The sequence below is a fragment of the Nicotiana attenuata genome, chromosome 3 (assembly GCF_001879085.1).
Source record: "Nicotiana attenuata strain UT chromosome 3, NIATTr2, whole genome shotgun sequence".
Taxonomy (NCBI): Eukaryota; Viridiplantae; Streptophyta; class Magnoliopsida; order Solanales; family Solanaceae; genus Nicotiana; species Nicotiana attenuata.
This window is the reverse complement of record NC_031991.1, coordinates 16,836,512-16,853,859: the sequence shown is the minus strand read 5'-3', so window position 1 is coordinate 16,853,859 and position 17,348 is coordinate 16,836,512. Positions and strand designations below refer to the sequence as shown.

At 37.3% G+C, this 17,348-nt stretch overlaps 1 protein-coding gene across 3 annotated transcripts; it reads right to left on the bottom strand.

Annotated features, from left to right (window-relative positions):
• Positions 5,392–13,121, bottom strand: LOC109223348 (protein BUD31 homolog 1-like). 3 transcript variants are annotated; one of them, XM_019387625.1, is made up of 5 exons: positions 12,950–13,120; positions 7,058–7,158; positions 6,769–6,956; positions 6,502–6,683; positions 5,392–5,933 (listed from the first exon to the last, which is right to left on the bottom strand). In XM_019387625.1, the coding sequence occupies exons 2-4, from the start codon at positions 7,149–7,151 to the stop codon at positions 6,528–6,530; spliced, it is 438 nt and encodes a 145-aa protein (XP_019243170.1). In that variant the 5' UTR covers positions 7,152–7,158; positions 12,950–13,120; the 3' UTR covers positions 5,392–5,933; positions 6,502–6,527. The 3 variants fall into 3 exon arrangements, with proteins under 3 accessions (XP_019243170.1, XP_019243171.1, XP_019243169.1); XM_019387626.1 differs by lacking the exon at positions 5,392–5,933 and adding an exon at positions 11,246–11,346 and having other exon boundaries at positions 5,997–6,683; positions 12,950–13,121; XM_019387624.1 differs by lacking the exon at positions 5,392–5,933 and having other exon boundaries at positions 5,997–6,683; positions 12,950–13,119.

Below are 17,348 nucleotides of genomic sequence, written 5' to 3'. Positions count from 1 at the left end.
AATACTTGTGTTCTTTACTTTCTACATTTATTATTCCGCAACAGTAGTAGTTGGAACACATAGAAGAACCAGGTCCTTCTATAATAAGTTTAAGAGGAAAATTGGGTACCACATAAATTACCCTCCCCCCCCCCTCTTGTGTGGTATTGACGTATAAAACATCAACCTCAGGTATTTATGACTTGTACGCGTGGTCGGAATTGAATTTCAGGAAGTTCGGACTTTATTTAGAGAGAAAATTCTCATTTCGGAAGCTTTAAGTTGGGAGAATTCACTAAGGTGTGATTTTTGAGTAAGCGACCTCGGAATCGGGATTTGAAAGTTCCAACGCGTTTGTATGATGATTTCGGACTTGGGCGTATGCCCGGATCGGGTTTTGGATGACCTGGGAGCATTTCGGCGCCTATTGTAGAAGTTAGTATTTTGGAAGAATTTCATAAATTTAGGTTGAAGTGCATTTCAATATTATCTATGTTTTTTTAGGATTTCGAGTCTGGAAATAGCTCCGTATGGTGATTCTGGTATTGGGAGCGCATCCGAAAGTGGATTCGGAGGTCCGTAGGTCCATTTGGATTCGTTTGGCGAAAGTTAGAAATTTGAAGGTTTTTGAGGAGTTTGACTGGAAGTGGACTTTTTGATATCGGGGTCGGATTCCGATTCCGGAATTTGGAGTAGGTTCGTAATGTCAAATGTGACTTGTGTGCAAAATTTGAGGTCAATCGAACGTGATTTGATAGGTTTCGGCATCGAATGAAGAAGTTTGAAGTTTTAGAGTTCATAAAGTGTGAATTTGGGTATGATTCATGATTTCGGCATTGTTTGAGATGATTTGAAGGCTCAACTATGTTCTTAATGTGTTTTGGGACGCGTTGGTATAATTGGTTGAGGTCCCGAGGGCCACGGGTGTGTTTCGGGATGGTTTCGGACCAAGTTTGGGTGTTTGGAAGTTTCAATTTTCTGGTGTTCTTTTGCTGGTATTGCAGGTATCGCAAATGCGAGCATTGGTTCGCATTTGCGAAAAAAATTCGCAATTGCGAAGAAACCTAGCTTGGGCTTGGATCGCATTGCGAGCCTGACAGGGATCGCATTTGCGAGTTCTGGGTCGCATTTGCGACCTAGGCAGTAGAAGCCCAGGGTTCGCATTTGCGATGATTGTGTCGCATTTGCGAACCAGGTGTCGCAAATGCGACATCTGAGGTATGTGCACAACTATTAATTTCGAGACCTAGACCATTTAGCTCATTTTCTTTCATCTCTTGGGCGATTTTTGGAGCTTTTGGAAGAGGGTTTTCACCTAGCACTTTGAGGTAAGTAATTTCTATACAACATGAGTTTAATACATAGATTATGGATAGATTAACATGTAAAAATTGGTGAAATCAAGGGTTTATATGAAAACCTAGGTTTTGGATAAAAATGAGATTTGACCACAAAAATGGTTATAGAATTTGGTAAAAATTATATATTTGACTCCATAAGGTTATGGGTAACTACTTTCTTCGAAAATTTTTGGAATCCGGGTACGTGGGCCCGGGGGGAGAATTTTAGAAATCTTGCATTTAGGGTTGGATAACCACATTAATAGTTGGAATATGAATTTTTGAGCATATATTGATGTGTTTATACACTATTTGAATAGTTTTGGATTGTTCGGCACCGATTTGGGGGTTTGAGCTCATTCTTGGACTGGAAAGTAGGCCTTGAGACGAGGTAAGTCTCCTTTTTAACCTTGTAAGAGGGAATTAACCCTATAGGTGGAATAATTGAATATGTGCTTCTATTGTGGGGGCTACGTACACACGAGGTGACGAGAGTTTGCGTGTAGCTACTATTATGCTTAAGTTTGGGTAGTCTAGGACCTAAAAGCATGCTATACTTACAATATTTGTAATCTTATTGTCAACTTAAATTGCTTAAATCATATCGAATTGGTAAACGAATTTCTAAAAGGTTAAACTTCATTTTCTTGATCGTTAAAAGAGGATTGACATTTCCTTGGATAAATGCTCCTTGATAAATACTTGATTGACTGTTTGATTGTGTTTTTCTTTTGTGGAACGGGCCGAACTCCTCGGTAGATTAAATATATACATCTATGGTTCGTGCCATTCGACCCTCCCGCAGTTCACAATTTAATATTATGTTGGGTCGGACCGTACGACCTCGTCATGATTGAATTGATTGCTTTGACATTGATAGTAAATGATATTACCTCATTGGCCTGTGATAAGTTGATAAATGATAAAAATAAAGTTGGAAAACTCCTATTAACAAAAGAATTATTTATTTATTTCATGTTATTGAGTTTACAGTCGTTTTATAAAAAACCATGATTAATCATATTATTGGTATATTATTTTTGGCCGTAGTAAGTGTCGGAGTTGACCTCTCGTCACTACTTCTTCGAGATTAGACTGGATACTTATTGGGTATGCGTTGTTTTCGTACTCATACTACACTTGCTGTACATTTTGTTGTACAAGAACCTGTATGTCTAGTGGCCTTGTGGGTGCAGCGGCGTGGTTGACACGGGAACTTAGGTGAGCTGCATCTTATGAGACGATCCGCAGCCAGCAGAGTCTCTTCAGAATATTTGTATTTTCCTTTCGGTCCAAATTTGTATTCCGGACAATTATTGTATCTTATTTTATTTCCTAGTAAATGCTCGTGCACTTGTGACACCAGGTACTAGGATGATTGTGGATATTTAGTATTGAAATTGGAAAACGTTATTATTATTATTCTTTAAAGTTCATCTTTTACTAGTTAAATTGAAGGAAAATTTATGGTTTCAGAAATATTAAAATGAGAATTTAATTAACTATTTGGTGTTGGCTTGCCCGACAGTGGTGTCCGGTGCCATCACGACCTTTAATGGATTTCGAGTCGTGACAACAAGATTCAAGTATAATTTATCTTGATTATGAGAGTGGTTTTACTCCAACTTCTTGTGCTAGTATACTTAGTGTATATTGAACGGACCAAGTAGAGAAAAGACGTTTTTGTACTGAATATATAAAATATTTTCTTAAATTCATTAAATGAGCTTACACTTATAATCTTGATATAGTTATTATGATCAATGTGATTTGTTTATTGTTTTGATTTATCAAAAGGTACAATTTTATTAAGGGTTAGTGTATGCCTAATAGATTGGACAATAATGAATAACATTTGTGAAATGATAATTAGTTGACAGAATCCATAACTCGACCTTGAGTTTGATAATACCCATTTGTGTAAGATTATAAGTTTTCATGTAAAAACCCGATCGTTGGATTTTGTATCCGTCACATAAAATAGTTTAAGCGAAATTATAAAGGATTTAATTAGTTGATTAAATTAAATTATCAGTGATTTAGTTTAATTGACTGGTATTTGTAATCTTAACATGGGGAGTTAAAATAAGTGTTTGTGAATTACGAAATTCATATTGAGGAGTTCAATTGTAGTTTTTTAGTGGAATAGATTGTGATCAATTATAGTAGGATTTAATTCATCCGAATTTCGAATTAATACTATAATTGGTAGCCTCTTATTACTTATGTGGTCCCTGCTATACCTAGTAAAAACCTTGACGGACTTGAGTAGAAAGTTACTTGGGAGAAAAGTTATATGTTTGAGTTGGACTAGGATTCTACTAGGAGAATCCTACATGATTTTTGGCTTGTTTTTTGGTTTTATTTCAGGTCTACAAATAGAAGACCAGTTTCACCTAATAACTCACTCTTAAGAGTAGTATTATTTTGCCCACTCAAATAATTTCGTCCAAGGTTTTACTAGGAGCATAGCAGAAGACTGCAATCCTGGATTCTTGTTTTGTGAAGGACTTGTGCAACAGTTTCGACAGGTTAGTGCTTCGAAACTCTGTAATTAAATTACTATCTAGTTTACATGTATGTGATACTTGTGTTTATGATTGCTTCCGCTGCGACATGTTTTAACAATTATATGGTATTGTTTTTGGTCTCCTAATAGTGGGTGTCTTTACATGGGCGCTCCTTACATTGGAAGAACTTGTGCTATTTGTCCATTCGGGAACAAGGATAATCATTAAATTGGAAATATGGAGAAGATAAAGATCAACTTCTTTCCCTTTTTCTTATTTATTTAGGGGCTCATTCGCTCTCTAAAAAGAATTTCCAAAAGAATGTGAATTTTACTCGTCAATGTGAATGTAAATGTTTCGCCCCCTTCTCTCGTGCTGATTAGAGAGACTAGCCACATGCAAGAAACTTGCACGTGTGGTTCTAGCCGGGGACCCCAATATATTGTACTAATACTAAGAAAAATATCCAATTTTCATTTTTGATCGAATGCCGGTCAGTAAGCCTCGAGGACTTATAGACATGGGCAGATTTATAAGGGTGGAAGGGAGTTCACCCGAACCCCCTTCGTCGGAAAATTACACTATATCTATAAGGCAAAATCCATTTTTGTACTTTTATGAATTATATTTTGAATCCACTTGACAAACATCTATTTCTCCATTGTCGGGTGACCAATAGATTGTGGCAGCTTTTCATAAGTATGAAAAGCTTAAGCTGGGTGATGCCTAGAGAGATTATGGACTTGCTGTCTAGCTGGGACTATTTAGCTACAGGAACCAGCCAGAAGAAGCGGTGGAGTCTCATTCCAGCATGCATTTGGTGGACTATCTGGCTGGAAAGGAACTCTAGATATTTTGAAGACTCGGCAAATCCTGAACAGAAGATTAAAATGAACTGTATATCATTGTTCCACTTTTGGTGTAAAGAAGCTTTAGTACAAGATGTAGATTCCCTAGTTGATCTCATCGAATCCTTGTAAATGACACAAGACTTGTATTTCTCTGCTTGCTTTTGTTCATCTTTCTCTTTTTTTTTAGAAGTCTTGTAACTAGGGACCTTTTCTCTCAGCACTATCTTGGCGCTGAGAATTATATATCAATGAAATCTATTACCAATTCAAAAAAATAAAAATAAAAAATTGAATCCCCTTGACATAGCCTAATAGCATAGCTCAGTAGTTAAGGGGTTCAAAACTTGTATCAGGTCGTCGGTTCAGTTCCTACCGGCTACAATCATGTACATGATGCATCATCCCTTGAAGTAAGTAAAAGGCGCAAAGATGCGGCTCTAGGGTCCCATATAAATGAGGTTAGGTACCCTAAAAAGGAAAAAAGGTTAAGCAAAGATTAAAGAGATCTCTCTTAAGTTTTGGTGGACAACCAACCTATACAAAACGTTGTTTTCGCCAATTCAGATGCATTCCACCCAGCTGTCAGCACTTGTAATGTCATCAAGCCTAACACTCAAACCCGTAATTAAGAAAAAATACTGTATAATAAGTTTCAAGGGCATTTAAGTATCATACACAATGGCCCGCTTTTATCAAATTGAAAAAGTAATGCTTCCTTCAGACTGAATTTGTTTCAAAGATTTGATGTTATAAAATAAACAAGAAATTATTACTCCATTTTAATCACTCTTGCTCTAATTAGTGAAGTGTTGGTCAAGTGAAACGTTTGAAGGACACATAAAATGAGGTTTAAACAAATCTTGGTCGACTCTTGTATGTCAACTCGCCCCACCAAAGCCCTCCAGGAAAAGACTGAAAAACTTGGCATCTGCTGCAACCAACCTTCAATGTTCTCTAACTGGAAGGCTAGACCCTTGGTCCATATCCTTAGCATGTCACAGTAATGCATGTCTTACAGGCATCACAGCAAAATGAAAAAGTGTAAATGATTAGTGCTAAAATATTATGGAAGGATAGCAGATGCCAAGAGAGCAGATAACCAAAATTGAAGTCTCTCCTATCCCCACACCGGAAAAAGGGATATACTAATACAAACGTACGAAAGATGTTCCATATTTTCAGTTAGCTTGAACATAGTGCTGTATCTTTCACGAAACTGATGCAGGCAATAAGAAATCAATCCCTCTTTTCACCTGCACAACCACGAGTTTGCATTGAGTACCTCATTCAGCATTAACTACATTTAAGTCATAATAGAAGATAAAAGAGAAACTTGCAGTCCCATTATCACCATTCACCAGTAACATCCAAACGTTATTGACGGTGGTTTGCCTATTATAGTTGGCAAGTGGTCACAGTCTGTTTTTGGCGAAAACAGAAAAGAAACAACACTTTCAAAGGTCAAAGATTGAATAGATCTCCTTAGTCCTCTCTAAGGATGGATCATCAGAAGCAATTTTAGAAAATATTGAGGTACCAATCATGGTGCTCAAGCAAGCCATAGATTAGAGTCTACTCAGCAGCCATAAGCTCAAACTTTTGCTGACCACGCAAGTAGCTGTAAGCTTCTTATGGTGCATGCCAATCACCAGCCTTGCATCCACTTGGTCCGATAAATAATCAATCTACCAGACACACGATAACATTTCCAATAAAGCAAGTCATGTATATCAGCTAGAATGCTACAAACAAAGATTTCTAATGCCTTGAAAAGTCAGAAAGACGACAAAGCCATAGTCTTTCAAGATAGAAAAATCAGACCTAGACATACAGTTTCAGGAAAACAATTAGTCCCCACTTGCACAACCTTGACATCCACAATGTACGCACTCTATTACAGCAACTTCCCTAAGGTGCTTGGGAACACGACATGCACAAGTAGTTGCAAAGTTGTGATCCCGAGGCTGTATGCAGTGCAAGCAGCAGAGACGCTCATATCCAGGCTGCAAGTCAAAACATAGAAAACAGGAAAGAATTTAATATAACAGACAGATTTCTTAAGTTCTAAAGGAAGTTGCTTCTAATCACCTTCTTCCACTTTGCAATCAGGTTGCGATCTGCATAACCTTGTTCCAAACAGAACTCGTACAGCTCTTTAGATATTTCATTTCTTCCATAGTAAAGGTCAAAAACATATCTGCTCCTCTGATGTGCAACCTTGAATATGGGCCAGAGTGCTTCACACTTTCTTTTACCATCATTAGGGTCATTGCCAGCTTTCAAAACCCAGAAAACAGAAGTTAATAGTCTGGAAATTCCAATCAACAAATTAAGACAAAAAAGATTACCTAATTCCACCTTGGATCAAATTACTAACCTTCTCTCATTTTAGCATCCAGCTCATGTAGGGTAGGCTCAATCAGCTCCCAACCTTCAGGGTATTTTATACGATTTGTCTTGACCCTAGGCATTTTTCAGCTGCAAATCAAAAAAAAAAAATTGGGACTTATTTCATCTGCAAGACAAGGTGAAGAAGTAGTAACAGCCCCCTACCCACTACATGCACATAAATGCAATTTTATAAGTTAAGCTTTTTATAGTGAGTAAGCAGCACCAAGAAGGTGCTACATCTGTACAAAAGTGAGTGTTCAATCATTCCCTGTAAGAGCGCAGGAGAGTCTATGAATTCCACTGCATTAATAGGATCATCTACCTGGGTTTCTATTACTACAAAAGTACATATTCTAAGCAACTGAATGTATCCAGTAAGAATAGAGTTTTATCCTGAAATATCTATGGTTCCTTTGAATCCAGACTGCCCAATAATTACACAAAGGAGTGATATTGCTAAGCTTTCTCTGGCTCTTCTTAACCCTCCATTCCCACCTGCTTGCTGCATCCACGGTTCACCCAAAAAAGTTCCAAATAAATTCAAAAAACATCCACTATATCTGCTTTATTATCAAATCAAGGATGTATTTTATTCACAAAAATAGGTTCTTCATTGATGAAGTCCACTCTTTGCAGTAAAACACAGCTAGTACATAGATGAATTCCTCTTTTGCAAGTTGTCCTGCGTTAGACATTCCTCACGTAAACCTATTTATCCAAAACCAGATACTTTAGGCAGCAGCATTTGCTTTCCAAATCTTTTTCCATGGCGAATAGGCCACTATTCAAGCATACTATCTCAGAAACCATTCATAACATGCCTTAACAGAGAAATTGCCATCCCCTCATTTGGGATCATATTGGTTTCCTTCAGTAGGATCCACTCTAGTTTGAAAATCCGCACACTAACATTTTCCATCTTTCGGTCCTGTAGATTTCTCTAGTATCAAAATCAGCCCGCTAACATTTTCCATCTTTCAGTCCTGTAGATATCTCCGAAACTGCAGGATCCAGCATAATCATTCAGGCAGTTAGCAAAGGTGCGATCTCTGTCAATGACCAGACAATACACATACGGAACAGCTCCCTCAGTCTACAATTATCCAGCCACTTATCCTATCAAAATCTAATCCTTCTACCAAAGCGCACCTTTAGTTTAATTACTTCTGAAGACTTCAAATGTAGATTCCTAATCTATTTTCATACAGCCACCATAACAAGCATGTAGAGCTTTTGTACACCATTGTCCATCCACCACACGTTTGGCTTTAATTACCTCATTCCAAGCTCTTCCTTTTTGCAGAACTACCTTTGAACAGAAGGCTTTTGTTATGAAGCCTTTCCAAGCTCTTCCTTTTTGCAGAACTACCACAGCCATTTGAACTGAAGGCTCTTGTTATGAGGCCTTTGGTTCTTCACTCCTAATCCTCCACTGGTTTTTGCTTTAGCCAGACGTCAGTGTGGAGCATTTGGTCAAACAAACCTTATTTCTTTCACATCCCAAACAGTCCAGTTGTTTCTCAGCTTCGGTAAGAATTTGAACAGGTGCTATATAGGAATATATAGGAATCCTATCTAATATACTATTTATCAATGTCGTCCTTCCTCCAAAAGAAAGATAACTTTTTCCAAGGTGCTAGTTTCAAACCATTTAATAATACCCTGTCACAGTGCTAAGTCCCTGTACTTCAGTGGCAACCCCAGGTAATCTGGCTGGAAATTTTCCACTGTACACCCCAAAATACTTGCCAGCTCATCTACTACATTTCCAGTTCTCACAGAAAACATGCGGCTGTTGGTCAAGTTAATGTGAAGCCCAGAAATAGCTACAAATGCTAGCGGTATTATCTTTAAGTATTCCACTAACATTGCTTCAACACCACACAAAATGAGTGTACCATATGCGCAATACTTCCATTATATTCCTATTCACTTGACAAATCCAAGAACCTTTTATCCACTGATATTTCACAGCCCTTTTTATCATCAAGCCGAGAGCTCCCCTCACCAATAGAAATAGGAAAGGAGACAGAGGAACCCCATGTCCCAAATCCCTTTGGGCAGGAAAGAAACCTGAAGGTGCTCCATCAATGAAGATTGGGAATTTAGCAATAGAAGTACAAATTGATCCATTCAGTCCACTTACAACCAAACCCATCGGATTCAGCATCTTAAAGAACAATTCACATGATTGTATGCTTTTCCCAATCCTATTTACACAGGATTCCTTTTCCCTCTTCTCTGGAATCCAGGAATTTTTTAGCAGTCCGTGCTTCATGAATTATTTATATTCCCTTAATACATGTAATGGGTTCCCAGTTGTCAACCTATCCGTCACTATCTTCATCCTTTCTATAGAAATTTAGCTATGATCTTGTACATATTTTCTAAGACAAATAAGTCTGAAATCTTCCATTCAACTACCTCTGTTCTTTGTCCTAAAGGTGGCATTAAAACTTTTCTCAAATGTGCCCTTTTAATAAATGTAAGTGAAGACTCTTGTCATGTTTTCGGGGTTTTCCAACATTCGCAGGCATCTCTCAAATAATGGAAAGTGGCCTTATCACCAACATTGCCTATTACAACTGCCTCCACTTTCTCTTCCAAATAGGATCTTAAATACAACGATGACAACAACAACAATTATGCGTCAATCCCAAACAAGTTGAGTCAACTAAATGAATCCTTATTCCTTAGTACTGATCATGTTAATCCATTTAAACTTATCTCATGCATCAAAGGCATTTAAATATGTTGACTATTTTTGGAGGAGACTCGGATCATTTTCCCGTTGTGATGGGGTTACATCGGGGATCTAGGCTTAGCCCATTTCTATTTGTCTTGGCGATTGACACACTGACGCGCCACATTCAAGGGGAGGTGTCATGGTGTATGCTATTGGCAGATGATATTATACTGATTGACGAGACGTGAGGCGGTGTTAACGAGAAGTTGGAGGTTTGGAGACAGACCCTTGAGTCTAAAGGTTTAAAGTTGAGCATGACGAAGATAGAATATTTGGAGTGCAAGTTCAGCGACGCAACGGAGGAAGCAGGCATGGACGTGAGGCTTGACTCACACGTCATCCCCAAGAGAGAAAGTTACAACTATCCTGGGTCTGTTAGCAAGGGGAATGGGGAGACTGACGAGGATGTCACACATCGTATCAGAGTGGGGTGGATGAAATGAGGCTAGCTTCCAGCGTCTTGTATGATAAGAATGTGCCACCGAAACTTAAAGGTAGGTTCTACAGAGTGGTGGTTAGATCGACTATGTTGTATGGGGCAGAATGTTGTCCAGTCAAGAACTCACATATCCAGAAGATGAAACATCAGAGATGAGCATGTTGAGATGGATGTGCGGGCATACCAGATTGGATAAAATTAGAAATGAAGATATCCGGTTAAAGGTGAGTGTGGCCCTCGAGAGGACAAGATGCAAGAAGCAAGACTAAGATAGTTCGGACATGAGCAGAAGAGAAGCTGGGATGCCCCAGTAAGGAGGTGCGAGTGGTTAGCTTTGGTGGGTATGAGACGAGGTAGAGAGATGTCAAAGAAGTATTGGGGAGAGGTTATTAGCTAGAACATGGCGCAGCTGCAGCTTACTGAGGACATGACCCTTGATAGGAGGGTGTGGAGGTAGAAGGTTAGTAGGCAGTCGAGCGCATTTATGTTCTGTACCGAGGGTACTAGGGTTAGTATGGTAGTTTTTTGTCTTAGATTGCCAGTATTTCATGTTGTTTTCCTATTATCTTCCGCTTTGGTCTCTTAATATCTTGTTGTTGCTACCGCTTCTTTCAATCTATTTTTCTAACTTTGAGATTTTTGTTACTATCTTTCTTGCCTTATTTGTTGATATTACTTGTTTCTACTGTTTCTTTTATCTTTCTTGAGCCGAGGGTCTATCGGAAACAGCCTCTCTACCTTCCCGGGGTAGGGGTAAGACATGCGTACACACTACCCTCTCCAGAACCCACTTGTGGGATTCCACTGGATTGTTGTTGTTGTTACTTTGGATTAGAGATTAAGAGAAGTGGATACTATGATATATAGGCAGACATAGATAAAGAAGTTTTAAAATGTACACAACCAGGAATTCACTACAAGTTCTCAGATTTTCTGCATTTTCTAAGGTGTCCATTCAGGTTAATCCTACAATAGACAGAAAGACTTACAGGTAATAAATCAAGTGGTCTTTCAAGATCTATCGAACCCCTTTGAGATCCCGAAATGGACGAATTCCTTCACTTACAAGCCCACTTAATCCAAACATTCCCTGGAAGGATTTTCACATCAATCAAACTATAAGTCTATATAAAAATTATAAGCTTGTAAGGACCAAGGCCTGAAGCTATTCCCGTCTAACACCCCCCCCCCCCCCAAAAAAAAAAAAAAGAAACCCCAAAACCCCCTACCCCCTCCCAAAAAAAAACTTAATAAAAGAGTTGTTATTCACATATAGGTTCACTATGACCAAACAAATGTGGTAGTTCCAATATTATATCGTTCATGCTACTGAGTGTTACTGGATTAATTTTTCCCTTAAGTCACACTTGAAAGAAGAATGATCTAGGAGGTTTTGGAAAGAAGTAGCAATAATCACAATGTTATTCTATCAAGATGGCGGTATTGCTCCTTTCCTCTGATGTTTTTATTTACTGGTGTGCTGCAAGTAGAAAAAAAGATGGTAGTTATTCCAATCAAGTACCTACATGTTCTCTTGTCTCTCAAGGGAATAAAGATAGAACTTTCCTCTGCTTGGGAAGTAAAAGAGAATAGTAGATTGGAAAAGAAAATAGTTGTAATATTTCTTATCACATCCTTATGCTTACAGCGGATAAAAATACATTCAAACAATATTTGATGGAGTTAGTCATCATAAAGAAGAATGTAACGAGATAAACAGCATCTCTATCTTTTCAAGCTATGTGTAGTATATCAGTGTGAAAGGAGCTAAACCCTCACCAGATAAAAATCATACCAATCATTAAGCTTTTAGCTTTTTCCTAGAGACTAAGTGGGGCATGGCTTGAAACTCGGCAAATAATTGGCCTTCACTTTTACCCTTCTCCGCCTAAATACTAGGATTTTTTTGTGGCATGGTTCGAACCCGTCATGTGTAGCTTAATCTCAGTAGACCAGTGTTGTTAAAGGCTCATTTAAGGAGCGCTTAAGCCCTGAAGCTCAGAAAAGCTCAAGGAAGGCGCTTTGCCTCGCTTTATTTGCGCTTCAGTGTAAGGCAAGGCACTAAGGTGTGTGCCTCATAGCCCATGAGTTCTCTCTTGAATCAAGCGGCACTAAACATCTACTATAATAAGAAACAAGTGTATTAGTTGCTAAGGGAAACATTATAAATGAATTTGTTAGTGTTCTTGAAATGCATATAAATTTTTATTTATTTCCTTCGTTGCACCTTTTTTAACTAAAGCCCACAATTTAAGTGTACTTTGTGCTTAAAGCCCAAATAGACCAAGAATGCTTTTTAGAGCTTTTCGCCTTTGACAAGGTATTCCTTACTTTCTAAGTAGTAAGTAAATAGCAAAGAGTAACCTTTAATATCACAAACTACTAAAATAATAATAATAATGATAATAATAATAACAATAATAATAATAATAATAATAAATAAATAAATAAATAGTACACAATGTTTAGGGTTTAGTTTACAGAGTTCTTAATTATTAGAAATTACATTCACCAGCTAAATAATTGTTCCTTAAAGCCAAAATAGAAGAGATAAAAGCATGTGCTTTGCTCCAAATACTAGCATTGTCATTTTACTGAAATACTGATAAAATTAACTCAAAATTTAATTTTGTTCCACTTCCATCATCAAAGAAACATGCACAAAAAGTTCTCAAAAAATGAAGGTTCGTTACCTTCGGCTATGGGCTGAAGTGTCTCCGAACGCCGGCTCCTGCTTTTGAAATCAGTAACGAAAGAGAAAAGTGGCAATTATGCAGATCTTCCCTCTAACAAATACCTAATAGTCCAGTTTAGTTTGAGTGTTCAACTAAGTTTTCCCACAAGTTAAAAGAGACTATTTAGGCGTTTGGACATACAAAAATCACTCAGTTCCACTTTATTCGAAACTATTTGCTTTTTGGTCCGTTCCAAAAAGAATGCACCTTTCTAAATTTGTTAACAATTTAGCTTAAACATACAATTCTACCCTTAATGAAAAAGCTTTTATAACCACACAAAAACTATGGGCCCCTTTTTGCTTTGTTTAAGACCACAAATTCCAAAAAATTTTATTTTTTCTTAAATTTCGTGCTCAGTCAAATAGGTTCACATAAATTAAAATGAATGGAGTATAAATTTTGAAAAAAAAATAATATTTGAAATTAAGTAGGCGTTTGGACATAGGAATTGTAAAATTACGAAAAATAGTGAAAAAATTTCAAGTGAAAATGGTATTTAAAATTTAGAGTTGTGTTTGGACATAAATTTCAGTATGGGTATTTTTGAAGTTTTTTGAGCGATTTGAGTGAAAATTTTGAAAAATAGCTTTTTGGAGCTTTTCAAATTTTCGAAAATTTCAATGCATCTTTGAGTGAAAATTGAAAATTTATGAACAAACGCTGATTTCGAAAAAAAAGAATTTTTTTTTGGAAAAAAGGAAAAAAAATTATGTCCAAACGGGCTCTAAGTTGAAAAATAGTATTTGTAATTTGAAATTATATTTGGACATGCATTTCATTCGAAAAAATATTGCGATTTTATGAGTGGAAAAAAATAATTCTGAAAATTTGAAAAAGTGATTTTTTTTTTAAAAAAATTCAAAAATTTATAAAATTTCGTAGACAAACACATTTTTGGAAAAAATTAAAAGATAAGGAAAAAAAATTATGAACAAACGAGGCTATATGTATTTTGCCATCAAAATATAAATTTATGTAGTTACACGAAAGACACTTAACTCTTGTTTTTTTTTTTCTGCTAATATAGACCCTTAAGTCGATCATGGCATATCACGTCTTGTGTTTGTCACGAGCGAGACCCTTTTTAGAGGTACGGAGTCAGAAAATAATGGTAATAAACTATTTTTTATATCGTTAGGAAATTAATGATATGGGTTGAAGATAATTTTTGTTACCTTTATTTTCTGACTCAGTGTGTACAGGTAAAATTGGGGGCAATGTTACCCCCGATTCCTCAATAAGGGAATTTTAGAGGCACAAATTCAAGAAAATAATGGTAATAAACTATTTTTACCATATTATATCGTTGGGAAATTAATGGTATGGATTGAAGATAGTTTTTGTTAACCTTATTTTCTGACTCAGTGTGTACGGGTAAAATTGGAGGCAATGTTACCCCTGATTCCTCAATAAGGGAACAAGAGGGGAGACCAGGCCGATGGAACTACAAGCAAGGCCGATATTGATATAGGTTAAAGTTGAAAGGGTTGGCAGATGTTGTATTACGCTCAAGAACAGGAAGTTAAGGTATGTGAGGCTAACTCTCTATGTTTGGGAATGTTAATGATTCTCCCTACACTAAATTTCTTTTACAACGTTATTAATTGCCTCAGAAATATAGTTAAGCTTAGTTCCTTAAATAGTTGTAGAACTTCTATTCTCTAGCTTTGTAACTCGTTCATGACTTTCATTTCGAACTTTGTGACATCAATGCGTAATCGATATAGACTTGTGTTTGATGCCCATGAGTATTAGTCTAGATTACTCAGCATGTCATAAATAGTTGAAGCTTTAGTTCTCATAATCAGTTAATAAATACCTGTCTTTGTCTACTTCTATTCAGCATTCCAGTATCATGTAACTCAGTATGGTTCAGTATTTCAGTATCATGTATTGCAGTATGATTCTCAGTTCCTGGTTTTAAATCCATGAATGTTGAACCTCTGTACTTGGGCCTGAGGCCACAGTTATGTATACGTATACTTGGTCCCGAGGCCGCAGTTTGTGCACATATATATTAGGCTTGAGGCCGCAGTTTATTTATTCAGATAAACAGGTGGTTCATCATTCAGAAGAGGAAGTATTCATATCCTTACTTCCTTTGTTCAGTCCAGTTATCATATCATTTCAGTTATCAGTTATAATTTCAGTTATCAGTTATCATTTTAGTTATCAGTTATCATTTCAGTTTCAGTTATCAATTATCAATTCTCAATTATTAGCTCAGTATTAGTTCAGCATTTATAGTTCTTTCTTTCAGTTATTTTACATACCAGTGCAATTCAAATATACTAACGTCCCATTTTCCTGGGGTCTGCATCATGCAGGTAATGATTTACAGATTGACGATTCAGAGCGCTAGGATCCTCGTACCAGCTATTTGGTGAGCCCCAGTTCTTTTGGGGCATTACCATTACTTTACAGTCTATCAATATTACAGACAGCTAGCATTTTGAGTACTTCATTAGAGGCTTTATAGACTACAGTAACAGTTAGACAGAGCCGCAAGCTTTTCATGTTAAGCAATGTTGGCTACAATTATGTGTCAGACTTATGTTAGTGTTTTCGCACATTGATTTATATCATTTAGACTTATAGTAAATCAGCATGTATTAGTTTATCTTTCGCATTCAATATGTTATGACGTCACATGTTGATTCAGTCAACCGGTTAGAAACTAAGCGTCCACCAGACTGTATAGAGAACCAGGTTCTCTATGAGTTTCCACTGAAAATACTAACGAACCAAACTGTATAGCGATCTGGTCCAATATCAGTTCCCACAGTGCTAACTACTGAACCAATATGTAAATGAGACACAGGATCAGTTCCTACTGTATAGAGAACCAGATTCTCTATCAGCTCCCACTGTAAGCAACAGACTGTAAAACCAACCAGTATAGGGAATCAAGTTCTCTAATCGTTCCACAGTAGCTCGGCAGTAAGTAAAGAACACAGAGGATTTTTACGTGGAAAAATCCCAACTCAAGGGGACAAAAACCACAACCTACACTTGTAGGCTTTCAACTTCACTAACTTGTAAACACCGATTACAAGCCACTTTGTAATGACTCTATTACAAAGGATTCAACTCAACTAACTTGTGGTACTTTCACCACAAGTCACTTTGTGACTCTCTAGTTACAAAGACTTTAACTAACTTGTGATACTCTCGCCACAAGCCACTTTGTCACTTCCTAGTAACAAAGACTTTAAAATCAACTAACTTGTAACAACACTATTACAAGCCACTTTGTAATAACTCTATTACAAAGACTTTAGCTTATGACTAAACCTAGTCACAACATAAACTGGAGAGTTTACGGATTTTGTGTTTCCTAAAAACAGCTTCTAAGAAAGCAAGATAGGAGTTACAATGAAGAACAAATAACAAAGATTCTACAAACCTAAGGACTTAAGATATCTTCAATATTGGATCCGGTCCTTGAGGTTGCAGCAGCTTTGTTCTTGAGAGAGGTTGTTGCTAGCACTTGAGAGAATATTTCGTTTTCTGATTTACAAGTGTTGGAGACGAATCCGTCTTGTGCCTTGCACCAGGTTTATACTACAATGATGATGTCAAATCTTGGTTAGTACATGCCTCTTCCCAATGGGAAGTGACTGCTGCACTGTTGTGTGTACAGTTGCAGGCAGTCACTTTCTGCAGTTGCTTTCCAGCTATGTAGTTGACTCATACTTCTGTCAGGGGAACACCTAGGGATCAGGTCCCTAATCTGGTTCTTGTGAATCTAAAGGCACACTGCCAGATTATCTTGAGTCGGTTAACTTGAATGATTGTACCAGGCATGCTTCAAGTCCTTTATCTGGTTCTCTCATGAAGTAAATTGTTTTACCTTCCTTGATTGTATTTATACATGTGTGACATCACTTACAATGATGTAAGCAAGGTAGGTAAAAAGCTTTCCACAGAAAGTTGACTGCTGCACTGTTCTTGTGCAGTAGAGTATGCAGGCAGCAACTTTCCTGCTGGAGAGTTGACTTCATACAGTCTCCTCGGGAACTGGTAGGGACCTGTTCCCTCAGCTGTTCCTTCCACTCTGAAGAGTTGAGTTATATCCACGCTGGATCCCAACCTGGAACTTTGTGATCTCAAGGTCTTGTAAATGTGCAACAGGTTCCTTATCTGGTTCTGGATGGTAAGTTTGTTAAATCATCAAAACATAAAGTAAAGTACTTATGCCCAAGGTACTTGTAACCTATCAATTTCCCCCTTTTTGATGACGACAAACTTAGAATTGATATTCCCCCTGAGAACCAAATCTCCACATTGTTCCCCCTGCGAATCAGCCATATTCCCCATAAGAACCGAACCTAAGGAGCTGATCATAACTGGT